We start from the raw sequence: 26,841 nt of genomic DNA on the forward strand, positions 1-26,841 counted from the left end.
CTTTAAACACAACAAAAACTGGAGTGTCAATATCTCAGTGTTAAACATTCCTGAGTTGATTTAACTTTGCGCTTAATTCTAACTCCAAACCTTAGCACAGATGTTCGAGAGTTACTGCAGCTCTGTCATATTGTAAAATATCTGAGACTTTCAAAAGTGTAGTTTAACAATATGTAGTGTTACTGTACTTTTACTTGAGTAAAATGATGATCTAATGATGTGGCACATGATGCACTCCTGGGCAAAACATTTTACCCAAAAATAATTCCATTGTGGCATCAGTGGTGTGTGAATACATAAGAATGGGATTGGCTAATACTAATGGCCCCTTTTAAAAGCAGTCTCTACCATCAGTGTGTAAATAAAGTGTGAACAGGTGTGTGTGACCTGTGCTTTAAGAAGTGCTTTGAGTGATCAGCCCACCAGAAAAGAGATTCCTAAAGGTTGCCTTTCATTCATTAATACGAGGAACCTGAGTATGACTGTTAAAAAAAATACTAATGTACAGCTAAATAAAGTTGATGTTATGGTTTATTAAAGCCTGGATTGATTCTTGTCCTGAATTTGCGTTTCTCTACTCCCAAACTGATAATGAGCTGGAGAGAGAGAGAGCAATTGTGTGTGCTGACTGAGTGATTAGTGAATTTATTAGGACTAAAAGTAGTTGTTTTAGTCCTTCACCCCACGCTGCCACTAAACGTCCCTGTGATTAGTGAGGCACACACAGCCAGCCCAATTATCCAACACTACAGCCAAACCCTCTACATGATTACTAACAGTTTGTCTCTTATACTGCAATTATGTTCTTTAGGATGGAGAAAAGCAATGATTGAAGGGGAAATGTTTGCTTTGTGTATGCATCTGTGCATGCTCAGGTATAGTCGTGCATGCAGATGCAGATGAAAACTAACAAGTGTGATTTAACTCCATGTGTTCTTTTAATGCAAAACAAACCAGTTACAGCTCCTCTGTCCAGCTTTGTCCACACTGATTGTTTTACTTTACAATAAAAAAATCTTTTCAGGGTGATTCTTCATCCTCAACTCAGATTAGAAAAGGAGTTAGAATCAACCTTTATTCTGGGTAATATTTTGCTTTAAACAGAGCATGCTGCTGCAGCAGAGTGAAGAAACAGAAGCAAACTGGGTCAGACGACTGTGGATGTGATTTCATGATGTCAGAAGAGAGAGGGGAGAGGAGCAAGGCTGTGTGCAATGCAAGAAAATCCAAGGCAGACTCTGTTGCTTTGCTGATTTATTTTCTGGTTACATTTTGATAAAAGAGAGAAGTCATAACTGCAAAGGAGCAACCACTGTTTCTTAATCCTTTTATTAGAGTATTAGGGGTCTCCCTCTGGGGGATGATCGGAGGTTTGAAGAATTATCATTTTTCTGTCCAGCAGGGGGCACTGGAGCTGCAGCCCTTTGCTCATGTGTGTTGGTGTGTAAGGGAGAGACTTCTTCCCTCTGGTAAGTCTCCCCCCTCACAGCCTCACTCATAGGCATGTCAGCGTACAAGCAGCACAGTGTTTTGACATTTGAAATGAACTCCAGCTGACCACTGATCATTGTGCATCAACATGCTGCTGCATGAGGAACATATGTGTCTAAGAGCAGGTGTTTTGGTGTGATCTCACACATTTGCATACAGGAGAGTGTCCCACTCTTCAGCGTGCTCATGCAGACCCTGAGACGTGCACAAGTGCCCTCAAGTCAATCATTATGAGATTTCTACCCCACAAACGTGACTAAGAAGCACTTCTATTGTGCACGTGGAAATGCTTCTCTTATGTTACATCTTCTTTTCTTAGAGTTTGGATTTTGTTACCCTCTCTGTTCATGATCTGCCCCTTTACTTGAGAATACCTCTGCCATCAAAATTTGCTTTCTTTTACACCTGCAGGCACATTTACTTGCATGTGAGGGATGGAAATAAGAGCCATTCAGTCTGCCATGTGCCTCTGTCAGAGATCTGTTTGAAGCATTAACCTGTCCTTTTGTTTCCCTTGGGTGCGCCCTTCCTGACCCCTAGCCCTTTGTGTCTTCAGAGGGAGGGTTAGCTATCTGTATCATGAAAAACAGCATCACCTGACAAATAAATATGCTTGGGTTCTTTCACTTTTTCTACCTCTGATGCCTTTTGTTCATTTAATTCCTCTACGCTTTATTCCCCTTTATTAATTTGTGCTCTCCTCTCCAGCGCAAAGACCCAACAGACGAATCTAATATGTGTCAAGCAGAGGTCTGCTTCTCCCAAAATTACCCTTTCATTCATGCCTCTCCACCCCAGTTCTCTAAATGTCTGCAGATGAACACTAATGGTCTCCTCTGTATGTGGATGACACACTAATTAATCAAGCACGCCACGCCGGCCAATCCTGTAACAGCCAACAGCTTCCTGCACGCTGCTCTCTGGCAACAGCCAGTTTACACAGCCCTGAAAGGCTGAGGGTTCATGTTAATGTGTTTGTATGTGGAGAACAGCTTTCCCTAAGTAGAAGTGTTGTATTTCCACCAGTTTGTGCAGAGTAATGTAATGTGTTTACAGCCCCCTGTTGAACTGGTCAGACTCTGCTATGAAGCCATTCATTATGCAGCAGCATGGTAGAGATATTAGGCAGTTTGTGCACTCTCTCACGTCTGAAGGTTATTGGACTTTAGCCGTGCATCATGTGTGGTCCTCTATGTCTTCTTCTGTTACTTTTCCCTGCATATTTTAACACTGCTCTACTTTACTGAATGATTTTTGATTTAAAAAAGAAACTTTCTACCTACCAGAAAGGTCTAGCTTTGCACACAATATTACAGCTTTAACACATTGTTTGCTTTGATCAGTTTGTTGGACAGAGATATAATTTTTCATTGGAGCCTGTGGTTGCAACGACTGCTATTTTGCAAACACCAAATTAGTGTTTTCCTAACAGGACTCTGATAAATCTTGCCTTGAAATTCACAAACATCCAAAACACAAGGAGCTGTTTAGAACTTTGTTTATCCTGTTGATTGAATTTCCTTAGCACCATGGCTCGGTAAACACGCACACAAACACATGTTCACATGCCCACACAGACGCACGAGCTCAAACACAAACTTCTCATTAATTTCTTGGTGGGGAAGATGAAGAGAGGGATGTAGAGCAGTGGAGGAGTGCAGAAGGATTGATGGGACGCAGGGAGGTACAGGCAAGGTGATTAAAAACTCAAGCTACAGATGTTTCTGGAACACTTCAAAGTGGTGCGCCTGCCAGTGCCAGAGCTGGGCATGATGCATTATTGAGATGGTGCCCACCTGGCACCTGTCGCTGACATCACATGCCCGGTCCACCTGGCACGGCGCGGTCACGTGGTTGACACTCTGGGTCTCACCTTGCTTCAGCACAGGACCGGCTCCTGGTGTGATGAAGGGCGTCAGGGGAAATGGCACACATGCTCAACACAGACCTCAAAGGCAACAAACTGGGGCATATGCAGTTTTAAACTTTGCTGCATGCATGAAAAGTGAGGAAAATCGCAGTGCTTTCCTCTTTTTCTCTGCTTGTTTATTAAAGCTACTGAGATAAGGTTTTATGTTTTAATAAAACTGACTGAAATTATCATTTATCTTTTTGTGCTGCACAATGAAAGCCATATATACTACATATTTTCTTTATTTATGACAAGTGATTTCAGTGGTTTTCTTGAGACCTAATCTTAGTTTATATATCTCATTATCTCAGGATAAAAGTGCTGCTTTACCCTTGAGCAGGCCTGCCCACAGTTTTGGCTTAGCCCCTGAAACACAGAGGGAATGGCCCATCTGTGATTTATTGATAGTAGTAATGCATGTGTGTTGGATCAGGGGCATTGGTACTAATGTGCTGGCTTTAAGAGTTACTTCATTTTAGAGTTGAAAAGTTTGTCAAACTGTTGAGCACTGATGTTTAAATTTCTAATTTGTACCTTTTAACCACTTTTCACTAACAATTTCTGCCATTTCTCATCAATTTTGTGCAATTATCACCAATTTTTACCACTTGAAGTCAATTTTAGCCACATTTCAAACCCTCTTCATCACTTTTTGCCATTTCAAACATAGTTCTGCAACTTTTAACCCCTTTTTATAAGTGTTCTTAATCTCAATTCACCAACTTTTCTGCCAATTTTTGCCATTTTGCAACCATTTTTGCCTCTTTTAACCCATTTCTTGCCACTTTTTCCATCTCATTTGATCTAATTTTCTGTCGATTTCTGCTGCCTTTGACCCATTTTTTTCTACTTTCCCCCTATTATTGCCTCTGTCGCCTAATTTTTGCCTCTATTATTCTGTTTTTAAAATAACCCAATAACCCAATTTTAACATATTTAACCATAATTCACTGTTTGTTATGCCCATCTTTGCCACCTTTTACTCATTTTTGCCACTTTCAGGTAACTTTTGACACATTTTAACCTCTTCTCATCACTTTTTGACACTTTATCCATTGTTGCAATTTTTCAGAATCCAATTTCACTACCTTTTCTGTCCATTTTTTCAAGTTGGCACCCTTTTTGCAACTTTTATCTATTTTTGCCACATTACATTTATTGCTGCCTTTGTTAAATGACTAGCCACTATTAACCACTTTTCATCATTTTAAGCACAGTTTTAACTGTATTTCACTGTTTGTTTTGCCTGTTATTGCAACTCTAAACCAATTTTTGCACAAGGAAACCTGTTTTCACTATTTTTTTCAGATGTTTTTGCCACTTTACACAAACTTTTGCCTCTTTTTTTCCCATATCCACTAGTATCAGCTTCCCACTTTTCACCATTACTTGCCACTTTCCCTCAGTTTTGTGCAATTTTCAACTGTTTTGCCTCTTTTTTTAACCCATTTTTACCAATTTACAATGTAACCCCTTCTCATCACTTTTGCCAAGCACTGTTAGGACTTTACGTACATTTTTGACACTTTTGGGTGGTAGGGATGACAACTCACCCAGCCTCATTCTGTACATTTATTTTTTTTGTTTCTGCTGATAGTATTCATCATCAGGACCTTGTATACAGAGGCTCAGATGAAATTACTTGCCTTTTGAAATGTTTCACCCTGTAATCATAAAGGGTGAGCTCCATCTGACTGGTAGAACAGGCCATTCACTTAGAAGGTGTTACATCTAAGGTACTACAGATCAAAAAGGGGGTGCTGCAAGGTTTAGTACCGGTACCTCTGTTATTTGACATCTATTTTAATTCTCGGACTTCATGGCATCACAGGTGTTAGTGCTGCTGCCTCACAGCAAGAAGGTGCCTGGTTTGATTCCTGGTCTGGACCTGTCCGACCTGACCTATACTGCGGCTTCCTCCAGCCATCAAAGACATGCTCATTAGGTTAATTGGTGCCTTTAATTGGCCGGAGGTGTGAATGTAAGAGTGCTTGATTGCGTGTGATTGACTGGCGTCCAGTCCAGCGTGTACTCCACCTCTTGCCCAATGCCAGCTAGAATCCCAAATGGGATAAGCAGTGTAGAAAATGGATGATGTATGATGTTGTTCCTAAAAGACAAAGAAACAAAAGCATACAATGCTTAATTTTTAACTTGAGATGTGACACCACAATAGATGTATTTACAGGAGAGATGCACCAGTGAATGTCTAAAGAACATATGAAGACGGTTATTACATACAATGTTTTTTAATGGCCAGAAAATATACTTGGGTGTACTTATCATGCATCCATACTTTTATCTCTTTGCAGATCACATTTATATAGTTTTGAACAGAGCTTTAGGGGTGTTTGGGCCAGAATTGAGGCTGAAAAATGGCATGTAGTGGCGATTAAGCCCACCAGGTGAGAAGGAGGATTGACACAATCCCGATAATGCTCTGGATGTCCAGGCATGATCAGGCATGGAAAGTTAAGCTGCTAAAAAAATAACAAAGTCCACACCTTTAGGGCAGAGTAAGAGGTGGATGCGGTGAGTAAGAACGGCCTAGGTTACTGCTGGGCAGGTAGTACGGTTGCTACAATCTCCTGGTTGTGTTGTGGATGCCACAAGGACCTAAAACTGCCGCAGGTCTCCAGGCATACCACCAGGGGTGAAACAGCCTGGACAAAAGGAATACGTCAGGCTTGACCTTGTCTGCTGAGCGACACATATGTGACCTGACATGTGTCGAGCTTGACTCTGGCCAGCCTCGCCCCCTTCTCCAGACTCAAGTTGTGGCACACTGGGCTGGTGATAAATCCTTCACACCTTGCATGCCTAAAACTTATACACATGACTGTGTATACTTTATTGCCCAAGAACTCTTATCTTGCATTTTCTACATGGTCATATTCATCAAACATCAACAATCTCTGGTGTGGAAAGTGTGAAAAAATCTGCACCCTACTTGAATGGCACCCTACCCTGCCACAGTTATTCAAATACAATTATAATGAAATATTAAGTCTAAAAAAGGCCTGTTTTATAAAAGTCTGAAAGCTATTCTTTGAAGCTTTAATTTTTCAGAGTGTATAGAAAGAATGAATGTAATCGTAGAACGATATATTTTCCTGAAAACTCATTCATTGAAATGCAGTGAATATGGTCTCAGTAAGGTATGTATTATCTGAAATATTAAAAGGACAACCAAAGAATCTTTCTAGAATTTGTCTTTGAAGTATCCAACGGTGTGGTGTTGATGCAATCCTGCTGCTTAATATTTCAGCAGCCCCCTCAACCTTGTATTCTGTTGAAAAATATTTAGAGGTCACAAAGTGGGCTGGTGTGTGTTAGTGCCTGCACGGGAATGTCTTGTGTGTTTCTCCTGCATGTGTCCCCTGACACCTGTACTCTCCCAGGGTGTGAGGAACAGACAGAGGCCAGAGCCACAGTCACAGGTCTCAGACCAGTGGGGTGTGAAATGAATCAAAGGGGCCAACACACTCTCCCCCTGCCTTAGACGCACAAACACACACATGAACACACAGTCTATGGTTGTACGCTTCAGATGTGGGTATTATGTGTGTGTATGTTAGAGAGAGGAGGAGAGAGAGGGAGGGAGAGAGAGAGAGAGAGAGAAGGAGAAGAACAGGGAAAGCATACAGAAATGAAAGACAAGGGGGCATGTACATGAAACTCTCCAACACTGTCATATGATTCTTTGGTCAAATATAAAAGCACCTCAGTCACTAAGTCAGTATAAATATTTATGAATGTTGTAACCCTTTCAGACAGAGATGGCTCTCAGAGCGATGGTGGAAAAGATTCAGCAGTGCAGTCTGGTTTTCATTGTCCCTACAGCTGGAATTCAAACTTACTAAAGCAGACAAATGCTTCAGAACACCAGAGACCCTGAAAGCCTTAAGTGCAATGGATGGTGATGACTCTCTGGTCATTCATTTTGTTTTGAACTTTATAGTGCCTATGAAAAGTATTCATCCCCTTGGATGCTAACTCTTTTATTTATTTCATAAATAAATTATGGTCCATATAATCTTTTAATCATTTTTTAGAATTTAATCTTTAAAGTCACTGACCTAATTCAGCAGAGGTCCAACCAATAGGTGCTAGTAGTCTCACAATTAGTGAACTGGGGATCACCTGAGTGCAGTGAATGTGTCTCAAGTGATTTAGTATAAAAACATTTAGTCTGGAAGGTCCAGTCACTGGTTAATCAGTATTCCTGGCTACCATTACATCATGAAAACAAAAGAACACTCCAAGTGACTCAGTCTCTCTGTGTAGATCAGGCGATCCTCACTCACTGAGTGACTATGCAAAAAGGAGACTAGTGAAGGAGGCCACAAAGACACCTATGACTACTCTGAAGGAGTTGTCATAGTTCAGCAGCTGAGATGGGAGAGACTCTGTGTATAACAGTTGTCCAGGTTCTTCATTTGTCAAAGCTGTATGTTGAAGAAATCTCATTAAATCTCGACAAGAGTTCACCAAAAGGCATGTGGGAGACTCCAGGTCAGGTGGAAGAAAGTTCTTTGGTCTGGTGAGACCAAAATGGAGTTTTTTGGTCATCAGACAACACGCTATGTTTGTCAGACAGCAAACACTGAACATCACCACGAATACACCATTCCCACTGTGAAGCACGGTGGTGGCAGCAACATGCTGTGGGGATGCTTCTCTGCAGCCGGCCCTGGAAGGCTTGTAAAGGTAGAGGGCTAAATGAATGAAACAAATAAAGGAAAATCCTGGATGACAAACTTATTCAGTCTGCAAGAGAACAACAGCTTGAGAGACGATGACCTGAAGCATAAAGGTAAAGCTGCACAGAAATGGTTTAAAGACAACAAGGTGAATGTTCTGGAGTAGCCAAATCAAAGACCAGACTAATCCAACAGAAAATTTGTGGCTGGACTTGAAAAGGGCTGATCCCAGTGCAACCTGAGCAGTTTTTCTCCTCAGTGCAAAACACATGAACGCCTACTTAGAGCCTGCATAAAACTCAGGCAACATAACAAAATTGAAAAAGTGCAAGAGTCTGAATATATAAGAGCTTGGCTTATACATGTCATATTTAGAGATAATTGTTTTTTTTTACAAAGTTAATTTCCTGGGATCTTGAGAAAACAGCTGAAATATAGCTACTTGTTATCATTTGAAAATTAAGTTAAATCAAAAGATTAAGATTCATGGATCCCAGGGCTACCATAGAAAATAGAAATAGGGTATTTTTTCAATGGATGGGAGGGTAAGAATAAAAAAACCCCTCTCTGTTTAACTTGATTGTGGAAATAAACGCACCATCCACCGTTCATAAGCCTACTTTAATTTGTGAATATGTCTTAAAGAACGCTGAGATAATTTTTGACCCTGTTTGAACTGGGGTAAAACCTTTTTGGAAACATAATTTTGTATTCTGAAACCCCTCATTTTCCCCCCATGACTCCCTATAAATGTATGCCCACTATGCAGCCTTCATGCCAAAATATATAAAAACATCTGTGAATAAAGCTGAGTTTATTTGTTTCTAAACTATCTCTATGAACACCGGCAACTTTTCTGAAAAAGGCAAAGATGCTCCAGCAACAAGAAACGGGGAGGGGACTCAGAGGGCTTTCGCCTCTCTGGTTGGCTGACTCCGCCGTCAATCATCCGTGACGGCTCCGCAGCACCTCCCACGGACGCACAGCGGCAGCGCAGCTTCCACCGACAATGATATTCAAGGCACTTGCGGCTCGTCTGCAGCGATAGGAGAAAAGAGGAGAGAAAGAGCGAGCCTCACCTCCTCAAACAGCGAGTGAGGTAGGGAAAAAGAGCCAGAAAGCGACAGAGAGAGAGCGCGCGAGGACGAGAAGAGGCTGTGGAGTTAAAGGAAAACAGGCGACAGCGGCTTGGACCTCGCGCGAGGAGTGTTTATTATCTACGCTTTTATTGTAGAAAGTGTCCAACATTCACACTGATTCGACATGTCATCGTCCGGTAAAGACAACAGCGGTGCCCAACATGCCAATTACGTGGGACCTTACCGTTTGGAGAAGACGCTGGGAAAAGGACAGACAGGTTAGTTGGGACAGCTTGCTCTCTGCATCCCCTTTAATTGCACTATTTGTTTTACACAGCGAGTTCATATTCGGCCGGCTGGTTGTCTGCAGGTGATAAATAACTAACCGCTTAGTTACAAACACCTGCCAAGCCTTGTGGGTAATTATTTGGGTGGTTGTTATGCTATTTCTTGCGCGAGCTGACATAGCCTTATCATTGCTAACACAGTGGGACGGAGGGGATTTAGGTGCTTTACATTGCTGGTTTGCTGGTTGTGCGTTGGCGTTGGACTGGGTGTGTGTTTTCAGGAGCAGAGCAACGTGGAAACCATCAAATTGTCAAAGATGATGACAGTGTGACGAGGCTGTGAAAATGAACTTTTTTTTGTCCTGGCTGTCCTGTTTGTGTGAGTGTGAGTCCTGTGATTGGAGCACAGCGCCGTTAATCCCGATTTGCCTGATACATTGATCTATTCTTAGTCCGCAGGCAGGCAGGCAGGCAGGGAAGGAGGCAGGCGTTTCTCCTATAGGCTCTGACTGCAATACGTGGGTCTCCTTCCCGATACGGATGGTAGAGGGTCCCACCTTGACAGATTACACCACGAGCTGAGGGAATAAGAGCTACACTGATCTATATTCACACACCCTGGAGAGTGTAGCAGGGCTTCCTGAATAATGAGCACATGCTTTATCTCAGCATGCACAGCAATGACATTGCAGTTTGTCAAAGTTGCATAGCACATGCACCATTTACAATCAAAGATACCTGCCCACTCTTGCAATTTGATGTCATGCTTGCATGTTTTGTGTGGTTTTATAGTGTTTGCGTGCTGCTTTTAGTGAGAATCTTCTGCGATCAACTCTGCAGCCAGCAGTAGAGCCATGTGAGAGGAGAGGCACAGCCCAGTGTGGGCAGGAATGGCAGGAGTGATGCAGCATGCTCTGGAAGCACACCACCCTTAAAGAGAGAGAGAGAGAGTAAGAGACTATTCCTCTTTTTCCTCTACTCTCAGCTGAGAGATTTTCCTCCCATCTGTTGTCTAAAACGGCTACAATATAGGCGTTGCTTCCCTCTACCAGGGTCCAGCTGGTCATGCTGAGCAGCCGTGCGTTCTTGTAAATGCTTGTGTGTGTGTGTCTCTGCTACATAGTATATTCGCTTCATTCACCTGGAGAGTCCCCAAGTACAAAGGAGTTTGTCTCTGTCTACTCCTTCACTAAATAATGAACAGTACAAGACATTAAATAAACACACCCAAATTCATCACTCATTTTAAAGCCCCGGTAAGGAATTTTGTGTTTCTATCAAAAATCCCGTCCTGCTTTCTTCAGTTCTCACATCAGAATCTTAGCTTTAGACAAATGACAACAAAGTTCTGCTGCATGCCTCTCCATTCTTTTGACATCCATACCAGTTGAAGTTATTTCAGGAATTAAAACTATCTCCTAGAAATAGAAACAGTTTGTCTCAGTGCAGATGTTCGCGTGTGCTTTTGTAGTCCATATAGATACATCAGTATTACCCATTGGAAGCCCAAGCCAGTTTTTTTGTCCACCAGCATTTTTATGCAAAAATGCATGCAGAATCTCAACCCTTTAAAGCACAATGAAGTTATAGACATCTATATTTTCAGGACAACATGGACTATCAGAAAATGTGTGCTGCAAGGATATCAGATGGGTGTATCAAGAGTTAAAGATCAGAAAATAACAAGTGTAAGAACAAAACAGATATTAAATATCATATAATTTGCCTATCAGGAGAATAAACAACTTTCTAACAAACACACAACAGACACTGTCACTATCATTTATTGTTATAAAACCCATTTAAATTTTGCACTAGTGGTTTATCAGTGAGTAGAATGTGCATGAATCCCATTTTAGTAGTGCAAAAATTGTCTTTTCATTAATTGGGGCATAAAGGACAATATTCATTTTTCAAACTGGCGGATAGTTATCTTGTCTCTTGTTAATCTCTGGCTGGCCTTGATTGGTGGTTACCACCATAAAACGATAGAAGAAGAATTTGGAGCATATGACGTGAGCAGATCGACAAAAGGTACGTTTCTGGTTGCAGTTCCTACGTCATATTGTTCCTGAGATATTATTAACAACACATGCGCTACCACTTGAGATCATGAGCAATCCCGTGGAGTTCAGAGGGTTATTGTTAGTCTATTTCATATCCAGCTAAGAAGTCCTAGCAGGAGCTTTAAATGATCTACTGATTATGTTTTTATCGTATTAATTACATGCTTCATTGTTCCCCCACTTTGGCTAAGCCACTGTAAAATCTCCCTGCAGCCAGAGCGATGTAAAATAGATACACCACTGCACCTTAATGTCTAATTTCACTCTAAAAGTTTCCCAGACAGCTCAGAGGACAAGTCCAAAGTCACCTTGTGATTTCACAATTCCCTTATTTTCATTTTTAATCCATAAGAAGTGCCCTTTTTCTTCAGGTAAGTTCATGTCATAATCTTCAATTAACTCAAAGTTTGATAGTTTATTTCAAAATAAAAGCATGTCTATATCTAAACAGGATGTCAGTTAGCCTACCTTTAGTCTAAGACAATATGAAACAACATCACCTTTAAATGTAAAAAAGTGTAATTCAAAATGCGACAAAGGAAGATCAGTCATGGTTTGTTATTGAAAGTCTGAGATTTATCATGACTAAAAGTTTGATCATTTTACAGCCGTGATTTTTACCAACCCAGAAAATACCACAGAGATTGACATTACAAGCTCCCAGAACAGGTGGTACATCACTGTTGTTTGATTTGTCTGAAGAGTGATGTATGAAACCAACTTAATCTAACAGTCTCAAACCGAATTCTCACTTTAGAACATTAAATTTTTTCTTGACAAACTAAATTTTAAATCCATTTGTTGTATTTGTCATTATGTTAAAGCTTCTGTGAGGAGATTGAGGCTGGTAATAAACCATGCTAAAATTAACACTGATGTCTTCAAGTGAGCACCAGAATGAAATCAAACCATCACCAACACTGATTTTTGTTTATTCTGTGTGCCTGGCACCTCTTTAGCAGGGTAGGTGTCAAACAAGGTGGCTAACACCACTCTGCCAGAATATTGTTATTTGATTTCTCAGTGACTCAAAAGATTCATCATAAGTTGCATTTAAGACATGAAAAAAAACATAAAAGCTCCTCACAGGACCTTTAATTTATAAGCGTGTTCCATCAAAGTCAGTGGAGCTCTACTTGAAATGCAAGTTATCTTCTAATCTGCAGTAGGATGACTGAAGTACGATCAAACAATGTTGAAACAAAAAATTAGCGTTGCAGCCCATGTTCCAGTTTCTCATAACAGATTCATAACAAATGCAGTATTAAAACACCGCGCGGAGTCTCCCTTTCTTCCTCTGCTCATATTTAACCACGTTTGTTTTCAGGAGGATCACTCGCAGCCAGACGGGGCTTTTCTTCAGATAGCTCTCAGGAGTGTCTAATGGCTGTTTATGGCTGTATATAGAGCTGCTTCTATGGTCCGCTGGGTGTAGACGTTTAATGATATGGTGTCTCTGAGATCATCCATGGCTCAGGATGTATTTACGTGAGCATTGAGGCAGATTTGGATGCTTTTTATTCCAGCCGTGAATGTCAGAGCAATAGAGAAGCAAACAATGACTTGTGTGAAGCTGATTTTCCCTCATTTTGACTTTCAATTTTTACTAAGATAGAAAATTCTAATTAAATGTCCATCCATTTCAAATGCTTTCAGCCTGGTTTTTCCAATTATATTAGCATGTTTCAAATGTACAGCACTAACAGGGCACAACATTATCTGTGTGTGTGTCCTGTGTTAGAAAAATCATTTGCTTACTGGCGTCTGTGTTGCTGTTTCATGCCAACCCTATTTTAGATTAATGACAGTGCATAATATCCCATTCGCCCATTAACCATTCGTTAATCTGTCAGATCTCTTTCCCATGCCCCACCACAAGGGTTGACTTGGCAACTGTTTGCGCCCAATCAGCTGGGCGTGATCATGAGTGGCAGCTGGGACCGTCCAGTGGGTACAATCCCATGTGAGCTTTCCCAGGCTGCGGTTGGCTGGTATTATAGGAGAGGGAGAAAGCGGAAGGGCCTCCTGGTTGATCTGGCTGTCCTGCTCAGAGGAGTGGTGCTGTTCCGTGTTCATTAAGTGATTAGGGCCTCGTCCTGTCACACACACACACAAACAGTCACACACATGGCCACCACAGTGGTTCTGGTTTGGCTTCCTGATCTAATCCCCTACACAGCCAAAGTCTCCTCGGCTCTCACTCACGCACTCACGTGGCCCAAAGGAAGCATGGGTTTGCCGGCTTTAGCTTAGCAACTTAGCTGTTCCATGATACTGCAGAATTACAAATGCAAAGGGCAGGGAGTTCAGATGTGATTTGCAATGCCAGATTTGTTTTTTTTACAGTGTTTGCTTTCAGTCACCAGATTCTTCTAGTCTATGATATGCTGTCACCTTCAGTTTGTGCCTTTAGTTTCTTGAGGTTATGTGTGGGGGTCCGTCTCCGTCAGGTGTGCACTGGGGCCTGATGGGGCCTATAGATATGGAGTGTCTGCATGGCTGGCTACTGATTGCAGCTCAAGTCACAGAAGCATGGAGGCCATTTGTAGAGTCATTGTGCTTGAACAGTGGAACCAGACCAAGGTTGTGTACAAGTGATATAGTTCTTTTGGGTTTCTAGTAGAGATGCACTGATTGGGAAAATTAGGGCAGAAACCAATGAACAAATGTTGAAAGTAACAACTGAGCTGATGCCAGTGTTTTATTTCATTACTACTTTTGGTGCAAGACTCCTAGTGAACCAACAAATTAAATGACAACATCACGTTGAAGAAACAGTGTTCACCTTGTTCCAACAACGTTTCAGTTCTTATGCATATGAGGGGATTATAATAATTATTAGTCACTCCAAGACAGACCTGAGCAATCCTGCAAGCAAATTCATTCATTAAACAACCGTCCTGGAAACAGCTTCAGAATAAAACGCTCAAGCTCAAGCTTTTATTTTTAAAAGAACACAGGAGGAGCTATCATTTCTACATTTCAGGCCTGGGACGTGTTGACAGACTGAGCAGGATGCTTACCAAGTGCTGTCAAATTTCAGCCCACAGAGTGCTGAACTCTCTGCAACATGTAACGGAAGCGGTTGGCCTCTGTCTCCACATAAACTATGCTCTAATGAAAAATTTAACTGCTCAGTTTAACTAAATATGAGCCTGTTTAGGCACAACACAGCAGTTATGGCACACAGACTAATCTGCTCCAGCCTGATTGTCACACTCTCTGGACAGATCAGACCAACTGTCCCTCCTCCACACATCCCCAATCTGAAGTAGAATGAACAGTTTAATCAAAGTCTGCAGCTGTCTGAAAATGGGATAGGGCTTATGCATGCCACAGTATCTCATTTTATTTCTCCAGATAGAAAAAACAGATTTCTGTGGTTAAAAGTTAATGAATATAGATATGATAATGTCTGCTGATAATTATAGTCCATATATTGGCAATACAAATCGCAGAATGTACAAATTTTTGTGTAGTTTGAAGCAAAATCATCAGACAAAGGTTTTTTAAAGGATGAATGATAGGCATAATTTTAGTATCGGCAGATAATGTCTTAAAGAATTAAATATTGCATCACAGATATGAATAATTCTGTCAGTATTTACAGCTGAAAATATGGGGAGCACATTCCTCCCATATATGTCCTAATTTATCCTTAAATATTCAGTAAAATGTATAACTATCATCAGAGCCAACCCTAGGGCAGTGGTTCCCAATGTGGGGGTCAGAACCCCCTTAGGGGTCACGAGACACTAAGAGGGGGTCACTTGTAGCTCCCAAAAAACTAAGAATATTCTGAAATGATTTCAAATTGTATATTTTACCAATTTTTATAAAAATATTTATATGCATAATTTTAGTGGTTATTTAGTAAGATTTATGCTGAAATCAAAGTAATGTTTAAAAAATCCTTAAAATGTAAGTCTGCACACGACTATTCTTAAACATTCACGGCTTTTTTTCAACTATTCTTCATCCACCTTCACATACAGTGGGGTCCCCAGTCTCTGGCACCTTTATTTTGGGTTTGCGGGCTGAAAAGTCTGAGAGCCCCCCAGGTCTAAGGCAGCACACGCTCAAGGAGGCCCTTACCCAAACATAAAAGAACTAATAGACTGTCCCCACTCTTAAGGTCTGCTTGACTCAGCCTCTCTCAGCCTCTGTCTTTCAGCAATTATAGCACAGGAGATGACTTGGTGTGCTTTACAACACAATGTGTATATTGATAATGGCTAAAATAGGGCTGGGCAATTAATTGCACTTAGATTAAATCGCAATATGGCTGGCTGCAATTTTCAAATTGCGGAAGGTGCAATATTTCTTTGAACTGAAATTATTGTCAAAATACCAGATTAAATTTTTTTTCGCAGCAGCAGAGACGTTATGCATTAAATATCAGGCAATCACTTAAGTGTCACTTTTTTTAAAATATTAAAAAAATAATATTTTCTTCATTTTTGAAAGTTTTTTTATTGAATGTTAGAACAATATAAAAATGATCACTCCCCTCAATACAAGAATTCATATCCGATTTGCAATTTTTTCCAAGTTTTTCAGCCCTTCTTTAATGTAATATTGTGTTGGTTTTAATATATAATGATTAAATGCTTGTGTTTGTTGGAAAATACAAAAGATGAGGAACTTCAGAAATAATCCATCCATCCATCCATTTTCTATACCACTTATCCCGTTTGGGGTCACAGGGGGGCTTGAGCCTATCCCAGCTGTCATTGGGCTAGAGGCAGGGTACACCCTGGACTGTAATCCGATGGTCGACAGTCAGTCACAGACTTCACAAATGATCATGTATCATATCAAAATCACAATACTGGGGGAAAAAAACGCAGTTACATTATTTTTCCAAATCATTCAGCCCTGGCTAAAATGAGCTTGGAAATGTCGGCATGTCAGATATTGGCAAAAATCCAGTATGGGACATCATTAGTTTTTTTCTCTTATTATCCCCATTCTTAGAGAATTTAAGCAGGTTCTCAAAAATAATGTTTAGGTCTGAACTAGCTGGTTTTGATTCAGAGATGAAGGTTTTTGTTTTACTTTAAGCACTTTGTCCTGATTGTCTCAGGCAACTACCATGCAAACCTGCTGTTTAATTATGAGAATTAATTTTGATGGGAGGCCTGGTCTAGTGCTTGAGGGACTTGCTGTTCTTTACAAAAAAAATGTTTGTATATACTGTTATTGGTGAAAATGGGTTTGAAAATATTGGTGTATCAGATATCTGCAAAAGTCCAACATCATGCCTCTTTAGTATTTATGCCTGAATGCGTCTAAAGCTGAGTCTTAGCAGTTTCCTCATTACTCCTGACAACTTGAAATTACCAAACATGTAAAAAATTGTTGTCGTATTCCTTTTAAAGATGCTCCAATGCTAGAGCAACTTTGCAAATGAGAACATTTGTTAAACTTATGAACCCTTTTCAAATGTATCCATCCCGGTATGGTTTGGAGTAAAAACCTTTTTGTTTTTCTGACTGTTTGTTTGACAAGTCCAAAGATTGTGGATTTGTACTTTTGCCAGCACAGAGCCTTAAAACGGGCTGAATCATTCTTCTGTTCCACTAATATGTTGGAAAACAGTGCCCTGGTTTGCCTTTACTTAGTTTCTGACGGCTGTTGATTAGTGGGATAGAGGCCTTTTGTCTGGAAAACACTGCCACTCTAATCCAGAGTAAGTCCTTGTTTTTTGGCACGACACTGGTATTGACAAGCTAAGAGGTGGAGGTTGATGTGTAGGCTCCTTGATTGTTTGATTGACGTTTTTAGAGAGTGAAATAGTGTGCGCTTCGGGGCTTTATATTGACTGATCATCTGACAAAAAGCTGCCTGTGATGTTGGGCCCTGCGTTGTCTTTCTCTGCAAAGCTCACTGAGTATCTGTCTATCTGCTAGAGAGTTCTTGTTCTGGGTTCAGTGGGCTTATGAGCCATTTAATCCAGCATCCTGCTGTTTGTGTTTTCATTTCAGCAAAGAGCTGGTCAGTTTATTGCTCTTGAAATAAAACGGATCCCTTTTAATGCATTTACACCTGCACATGCATGCCCAATTGGACCAGAACAGTCCATTTGATGCTAACGTGAAACCGTTAATTCGACATTGATTGATAGCTGGTGAGCAGGGGTGGTTGATTCGGATCAATAGGCTCTCCCAAAGATTTCCTGTCTGCTAGAAAAGATCCATACTGTTTCACCACACATGATATTCCTGATGATGACAAGTGAGGAGGGAATGCTCCGTCGATGCTGTCAGTGAAAAACCACTTGGCAAATCCACAGAAACTAAGTGCATCTGTGAGCATAAATGTGTGTGGCACAGATGCTCACACTCTCGCTGACCTGTTGCTTCTGTGCTGAAATAATCTTGATACCCATGTTGAGCTCAAACACAGGTGTCTATCTCAACCGCGTTCCCAAGATTACCCAGAAAAAGTCGGCAGCTTTGACCTAAAATTGGCAAGTGAAGCAAGAAATAAAAGGCTGCGATCATAGACCCCGTGTTTCAGAGGGCCTGTTCAGAGATTCAAGTCAGAAAAGCCCTGACCCAGTGGCTATGCCGAGTCGCTCCCAGCTGGGTAGCGCCCTGTGTTAGCAAGCTGGATCAGAGCTGTGGAGCAGGAAGCCAAGGCTGCCTGGTCTCAGCTGTTTGAATGTGTGGCGAAAGCCAAAGCCCTGCTTCCTCAGCCCTGAAATGTATCCTAAATGGTGGGAGTGTAGGTTTGACTGTGTCTTTGCCTAAGCTCATACATATGGTGCCTATTTGTGAGCTTTTTGGAATAAATACCTCAGTGTTGGCTGTTTCCCAGCCAATTCATACACATAGAAACCATGGCTTAAGTGCATTGAAACAGGGCTGTCTCTGACTTTGACTGAGGTTATATAATGATGATTGTCTCTGTCATTTGGTTCCCCTCTCGTCCCATCCCCATCTCTCTCCCCATCCTCTGTCCCTCGTCCCCTGGCCAGTCAAGATTCATACAGGGGCCCAGCCATGTGGTAAATCAGACAAGACCTCAGTGGAATTGCATCGATTGGGAGAAATGTATGTAGCCAACGATTTTCAGAGATTAATGATGAGGAAAGATGTGGAGAACTGGGGGGAGGAGAGAGACGGAAGGAGGAGGAGTAAGAGAAGGAGAATACAGGAGAAAAAAACCTTGAACTGAGAGAGCATGAAGCGGTCTTGAATGCTCAGACTGCAGTGGAGGTTATTAATTAAGGCAAAGTATTGATCACTCTCTTCATTATCCTCCCCTCCTCCTTGATTTTCATCTCTCTATTGCTGACCCCCAGAGGAGGAAAGGGCTCAATCTTTACATGGGAGGTCAGTGAATAAGAGATGGATTGCAGGATTGGTCTCTGAGGGCCAATGAGTTTTTGTGTATTTTTTTTTTTGGACAGGCCTCATCGTATCCTATTTGGATATCCTCCTAACACTGTTTATCCCCACGCTGTGTTTCTGTGTCATGTTCGTGGAGAATCAGGTTAGGATGACATGCTTCAAGGGTCCATTTTCCACCGTTTACACCATGACACAAAACACACATCCATTATCATACAAACACCATCTTTTCCCCATGCTGCGCTCTCCATCCCTGCTCGGCTGAGAAATTTGTTATCGCCTCACGCTATTTAGACTTTCATTGCACTAGTTTTCCAGAGAGAATACAAGCAGAAACACACCGTTTCTCTTTGCACCGGTGCTCCAAAGAGTTACTTTTATATATGACTTCACACTGTGGCTTCAATAAAATATGCTTTGTGATTTACTTCCAGAAAAACCTCTGCCTGCCCCAGTTTTTGTGCACTTTCAGAGCTGCAGTTTTGTTGGTCATTAGGCCAGCTACCTTAGTAAACATGGGCTATTTAAGATGTATAGTAAACTGAACGTCTGTTCGCAGCAGTAGCTTTAATCAGCCTCTCTCTCTCTTCCTCTCACCCAGCTTAGATTAACTCTTGCTGAGCCGCATGTCTGGCTTTGACTGTGAGAACGCCGGGTTGGTTGCCAAGCATGGTTGTCTGGTTGTCATGGTTTCCCTGCTTCTTGCTGGTTCCCAGTCTGCCCTCATGAAGAAAAAAGGGAATGCTCTTTCTTACTTTCTCTTCCTCTCCTGCTCTTAAAGTGACCATAATCTGAGGTTAAAGTCATACTCTGTTGCATCATGCATGCAACTTCTGACTTGTATCTATTTATCAGCCTGATCTCTTCATATTATCATGACAATAAGTGTGTGTTTTCTCATGTTTGTGTTTGAGCGCATGCTTGTGCAGGCTGCATGTTTGTGCGTGTGCTCAGACATACGGTCATGGATCAGACAGGCTTGCCCTGCTCTGTGCTCTCTGCGCTGTGTGCTGTGTTCCCATTTAAATCTGGGAGATTAGCACATGTGGGGAGCCTCGGCTTTAGTTGCTGTCAGCTCAGCGAGCCTTGGCAGGCTGTCCTCAGATCAGGGGGGAAGCTCAGTGCTCATCCCCCCATCACTGTCTGCCCTGCTACCTTATCCATTATCAAAGAGATGGGTGGGCCAGTGACCTTGACTTTGGTACAGTTTTCTAACTGATGTAGTGCACTCTGGCTGTTCATGCAGAGACATTTGTCATAGGTCGATCTGATGTGATATACAGGGGTGTAAAATAACGACATTTTCTCAAATTACTGTAATTGATTAGTTTTTGTGTACTTGTACTTTGAGTAAATTTGAAATCAGTACTTTTTAGTAAGTTTTAACCAGAGTAACTGTACTTTTACTTGAGCACAATACTCTTGTACTTTTTCCACCTATGTTGACTACACATTACCACAAAGCAAGAAAATAATTACACATCACATCCCAAAACAGCTGCTGTTGTAGCTGTAATTTCCCATCACGCCCTTGGGCAGAGTGATTAGTTACATCTGGGTGTTTCCTGTTGCAGTGATTCCTGCTGGGTTCTGCTGGGATTGTTGTTTTTGCACCATGAGTGAAGTTATTCACTGAGTTAGAGTCCATGCATGTGACTTTAGATGTTCCTAAATGATGCAGAGTGTACTCTATCAGTCTGCATTGCTTTGCAAGGAAATTGACTCTGCTTTGTTTTGTCCAGAGGACACCCACCTTACAACAAGATTTAGAGTTACTGCAGCTCTGTCATACTGTGAAATACTTAACACTTAATTGTAGTTTGACAATGTATAGTGTAGACCAATATAGATATGTTTAAATTGTTAAATTTAAGTGTATCTGCCTTTGTTACAGAGGTGTGACTTTACCTGAAAAACCTGGTTGAAGATCTATATGGGAAAGATAATATTTCACCATTAAACTCCTCAGTAGCTATGCAGTACTTAAAGTAACTTTAAATTGATTACTTACTTTCAGTAGATTTATAGACCAGTACTTTTACTTGAACCTAAGTAAATTCTAACCGGAGAACTGTATATTTATCTATATGAGCAATTTTGTTAAGGGTTTTGATACAGGAAAATCCAAAAACAATTCTTAAGGTTGAAAAAGTTATTTTTGTTCTAACTCTTGCATTACTGAAACGATTTTCTTTGAAATATGTTCCATTTTTGGAATGTTTTCAACCTCTAATTGAAGTAATTTTTAAAATCTTTTTTAATTAACAGCTGTCATAGAGGCAGCGTTTTCACAAAGCACATTAAAAAATTGAACATAAATCAAATGCACTTTTCTATGGATTAGAATCAAAGCACAGAACTTAGTTAAATTTACATATCTAGCTAATTTCACTTGGGATCCCTTGCCATTAAGAAAGTATCAGCTTTACTTACGGAATTTTGTTGTGTTCTCAGTGTGAGCAGAGTGAATGAATGACTTTTAAATTACACAAACAGAGCTTTTTGCTTCAGCAGACCTGCTGGCATCTCCCCTTGGACTGTTTTCCAAGAAAAAGTACATGAATGAAAATGTGCACTCATTTAGCGGAGGGGTGCATCCCAGATGGCAGAGAGCAGGGAAATTGTGATGCATTCAGAGTTTTCACTGCCTCCTGCTCTGTTGTCTGCTTTTCAGACTATGAAGCACGGTGTCGCCCATGCCTGAAACACCTGAGATGAAGCTTGGCATTTGAAAGGAAGCAGACAATCCTCGACGAGATTAGGTTAGATGAGGATGACTGGTTACAAAGCAACAACGTGTGCTGGCTGCTCACTGTGGCTCCGACTTCTGACAATTGGCCACACTAGAAAGAACAAACACTATGTTAGCCAGCCTGACTTATTTTATCTCCACCTGACAACATCAAGGAGTCTTTTATTCACTGAGGGAGAATATGGAACTGTTCCCTGTGCTGTTCAGATAACTTTTGGAGATGTTGTTGTCAGTTGATAGAGAAACCACCTGGAACGCAGGTGTTAAGCATCAGTGGTGGCTCCAAGACAAACTGTTTGCTTCTCTTGTGTTGCCACTGTATCAGAGAAAGGGTTAGAGCTTTGAGTCCACTGCCAGGTCAAGCCTTCTGTCGCGACTATTTATCACAATGAAAGCAGATCACAGGGGGATGTCATACTTCAGGCAGTGAGTCTGCTGTGAGTCTTTGTGTTTTCTCTTCATCTGACCTGGATTGTACATTCAGCCTGAGCTACTTTCCCCCAAATCTCTGGCCTTGTAGTGCTGTACTGGTTTGTGAAAGTATTTCAGCATAAATCTTTTAATACGGCCAGCATGCTCTCCCATTTGGATGCTGCCCTATTTCTATTGGCTGATGGTTCAGTAACATGCGTTCAGCTATTCCCCTCAGAGGTACTGTAGAAACATCGGAAGATCAGGTGCTCTGTTTCCTAATGTATTATGCATCGGCAAACTATCCGCTTTTCTGCAAGGTGTTTGTTACGCCATGCAAACCAGACAAGAATTCTATAAAAGCTATCAAATCATGTTTAAGAAGGAGCTCAATTTCAATAGGGGTGGGGCAAAAAATCTGTATGAAAATGTATTGCATGTCAGAATTTTTTGATACAATTATTGAACCACTTGTAAATAAAAAATGGTGCTCTAAATGGATTTACCTGCAAACTTGTAGTATGCCCCGTCTAGAGGTGGCCAGAACACAACACGAAAAGTGGCCATTTCACTTAATTCTCAAGCAGCCACAGGACTAACTTTCAAAGTTTTAACAAAAATATATAATTCATTTAAATACACATGAACAAACAAATAGTTAATTACCTTAGGGGACAATTCCAAGATAACAAGCAAAAGTAGTGAAGGGGAGAGATGACCAAAGAAATCAACAACTCAAGTATTTAACTTATCTCACTGGTTAAAAGCTAAGCTGCGAGATTATGTTAAGTAGACTAAGATTCCACCACAAACAAACAACATTGTATTGTATCTTATTGTACTGAATTATTCCACATAAACATATCATATTGTATTGTATCAACATATGGTGTTTGATGTAGAGCTGGGCCAATTAATTGAAAAATGATCAAAACCGACATTTAGAGCCTATTACCGACATAAACCTGTTGTGTCAATTATTTCAATTTTTCCCTTCTCTCTCTACTAATGCATCACCCCCTTAAAAACAACTTCGGGCTGTGCAGTCACAGATAGGTAGCCAGGTGTTGCAAGGCATGTAGCCTACTGTTAACCTAAGAAAAGAAGTACTAGTCATGCACCCATCCCCATCCAGTTCACTAAAACTCACTAAAACAGTTATTTTCTACTTTTTATACAACAGTATAAAAATAATTTAAGTGCTAACAAGAAATACAAGGTGTTTATTTTCTACTTTTCTTGGACTTAAAAAAAAAAAAATTTTCAGAACAAACAGAGTAAGGAGGTAGGGGTGGAATATTCATTCTTTAATCATAATCGAGGTAAAGCGTTTGATTAATCATGATTTTGATTTTTGCCATCATCACCCAGCCCTAGTTTAAACCATCATCATCTTGTATCATTAGTTTTGTATTTATTGTAAAGAAAACACATTGCATCATCTGCATCATACTGTTTCACACTGTGTCAGTATTGTATCTGCATCATATTGGTGTCATGCCATAGTAGACAGTTTCGTATCATGTTGTGTTGTGTTGAGTTGTATTCTATCTTATACAGTTGTATCATATCATGTATCATATTGAATCCTATCGTGTCATGTTGGTGCCTGTCTGTGTGCCAGGTCTTGTCTTCTGTCTTTTTGTAAAGCATCCTTGGGTCCCGTAATAGGCACTTTAAAAATGCAACCAATTACTATCGCAGCATCCTATAGTGAGTAATGAAGATACTTCCATTCCTTTGCACTGAAGAACAATATGTTTTCTTTCCTTCCAGTAGGTTAAATATCTGAGCCACTAAATCCAATTCCACCCTGCTGTGAGGTCAGAAGCCATTATGGAGGCCTTTGTACAGAAGGAATAATCCATCAGTTGAGTGACCTTTTGGCCTTTTGCAATCCAGTGAGTGCACTTTGTAACTGTGGGAAAATGATGTCTTTTTCAGGGGTCAAAAGAATATTTGATCTTTTATTTCATCCTCTTTCCTGTTTGTTTGCCTACTTTCCTGCTTCTCCTTTAGTATCCTTTCTTGCATCTTGTCTGTTCTCTCTGTCCTTTTTTGCACTCTTTCATGACTAATGGAACAGTTGATGGAGTGATTAAAGGAAAGAGCTATGAAGTAGGCGAAGGTTTCATCTTTTTATCCCAGATGGTTGACTTATTTTTTTAATTCATCACTAAAAGCTGCTTATTTCAGATGTTGCTGCTGCTTTGTGCTGCAGTGCGCCTGTGCATGTGTGCGTTTTTAGTGTGCGCTGCGTGTTTCCCGGGTTCTTTGTGGATAGATAACGGCGTCTGAGCGCTGTAACTCATGGGACACACACGAACATGAGAGGCAAAGAGGAGTAGGGGGCCCGGCTCACAAAAGGACACAGTTTCTGAGTGTGAAAAAAAGAGTCACAGCAGTAAAGCATCTCTCAGGGTCACTGCATCTATTGTCATTCAAATTGAGCACAAATATCCAAACAGACGCACTGTTGTGGCCTCACATGAGGCAAAAAAAAGAGGCATGCGCTCACACAGAGATGCAGGAATGTGCTGTGTGGCAGTATGGAGTGGATGCTGTTTAGCTCCTACAGGAATCCCAGCTCTGCCTCTGACTGCAGCAGAGCTTTGACGTCATCAGTGGAGGAAACGCAGCCACAGCGGGGACAAATGCTCATATTATGAAGCCTGAGGACACATTAAAACGCCCACACCTTCAGGACATTTGGTGGCTTGTTCATCAACTTTTCATTTCTGTCCTCTGTTTAACCTTGCAGGAGTTCATCTGTCAGTGCTCACATTTACAGTCACATAAATATACCACTGTATAGCTAATGCATTGTTTGCTCATATATACTTTCACAGACCAGCTATGCCTTTTGTGTGAAGGCTTGTAACTGTAGCAACACAGCGACACATTTTCCTGTCTTTATTCACACGCTGAGTACATGAGTGTCGCTCTGTTGGAGTAAGTTGTAATTTTGGCCGGTCAGCTGCCATCCTCAAAGCTGTTTTGATGTTTTGTGGTGTGCATAATGAGAGCATGAATGCATGCCAACATGTCCATTTGTCTGTGTCAGTGTCTCTACACACAAAAACTGACAACACATGCAGCCCTGATGTGTTTGCAACCACATGCGAGTGTGTCATTATGACTAGTATAACAGCTACTTTTCTCTCAGTGCACTCTGCACCTGTTTGCCTCTGATTGACATGCTGAAGTAGCTTCCTCTGGCTTTATTTTTTTATATGCACAATGCATTTTTTATGCCACTGTCATGGAAATGTAGTCGTGGGGCTTCTGGATCAAACCATGTAGACCATCACTCAAGAAGTCAGTAATGGCATTGTTTAAAGCTCATAAATGAGAACCACATCCCATTTTTCATGCAGTAGCAGAGAAAACCAACCTTCTGCCTTTAAATGAAGAATTTATTCAAATGTATTTCTGAATATTTCCCTAGAAAACACTGTTCTTCTTGCACAAAAATGCATAAACATTGGCTAAGATTGCCTGTGTAACAAAAGCCTAAAGCCTTTCCATACATCTGATCTTGTAATTTGTTTATTACCTCAACATATAGATCAACATCCCCTCTGTCTTCCTATTTTGTCACTATTATTCCTCTATTCTCAACCCCTCTCCCTCTGGCTCTCTTGTTTCCTCGCTTCTTGCCTAATGGAGGTATTCCCCTGCAGCCTCCTGGCCTCACACTGCCATTCTGCTCAGGTAGGGCTCATTTCATGCACCATGATTATATCTCACTCGCAGCAATTCAGGTGCCGGATAAGCTAGAGTGTTTTGGACCTGCACAAAAGCAGGTGAAATTCAATTAAATCTTAACACATAGCCTACCCTCTTGCAGTCTCTACCTGCCAGTCTGCAGAGAGCATCACACATGCAGGCTGCATTAACCCCCCGATTTCATTCTATGCACCTACATTTACACAGAAATGCAGAGAAGTGTGCATGTAAAAATGCAAATCTACATGCAATATAGCAGACATTCATACATATAATATGGTTTCTTCAGTCATATCTGCAGAGACGTTTATTTAAACACCACATTAAGATGAGGCTTGTATAGTGGATGAATTGCATTGGGATATCCCTTCCCTCTTGTTTTTCTATCTTACATCCCTCCTACTGTGAGAGGAAGAAAACAAACACTTATTTGCATTAAAAACAGCGGATCATATACATAACAATTTGTGATTATGTGATCATGAGCCAGAACTGCTGTCTCTCAGCAAAGAGGGATTTCAGTGCAGGGTAGCACAACATAACATCATAAAATAACATGCAGTTTACCCAAATAGGAGGAAAGTAGATACACAGTGCTTAACAAATTTATTAGACCACCACCCAAAGTAAGGTTTATGCCACAGCTGCATCATGAAGTGCTTTAATGCAGACTCTTTCATTTTCAGTGAGCTCTCGACGTTTTACCATTTTGAACAGGAATGAGGAATTTCAAACTGAATTCACCTTTTTAAACCCAAATTTGAGCCGGCTCACTGGACTTCTCTGAGAAGTCCAAAATTAATCAAGCATAACATTCAACCACTAAAACGATTTTTTCTGTTCAGGAATGCAAGTAAATAACTATAATTTGACATATTAATCAAGAAATAATAATGTGCTTTACTATTTTTTCGTTTTTTTTGTAAATCAGTAAATTTGAAAATTAATGGATACAATGATAATTATATTTTAGCATTAAAAATTTCATTTGGGTTAAAGAGCTTCTACATATTGGTGTATTAACCATTGCAGGAACATAAAAAATGATTTTGG

At 40.8% G+C, this 26,841-nt stretch overlaps 1 protein-coding gene across 3 annotated transcripts in view; it reads left to right on the forward strand.

The window, feature by feature from the left end:
- The first annotated feature begins 9,151 nt into the window (after window positions 1-9,151).
- Window positions 9,152-26,841, forward strand: part of brsk2a (BR serine/threonine kinase 2a) — a 271,523-nt gene continuing 253,833 nt past the window's right edge. For all 3 annotated transcript variants that reach the window (XM_041796353.1, XM_041796355.1, XM_041796354.1), the window contains exon 1: window positions 9,152-9,463. In XM_041796353.1, coding sequence (XP_041652287.1) covers window positions 9,370-9,463 — 94 coding nt within the window. In that variant the 5' untranslated portion in view covers window positions 9,152-9,369. The remainder of the gene's footprint in view (window positions 9,464-26,841) is intronic.

This window comes from Cheilinus undulatus, linkage group 9 (assembly GCF_018320785.1).
Source record: "Cheilinus undulatus linkage group 9, ASM1832078v1, whole genome shotgun sequence".
Lineage (NCBI taxonomy): Eukaryota > Metazoa > Chordata > Actinopteri > Labriformes > Labridae > Cheilinus > Cheilinus undulatus.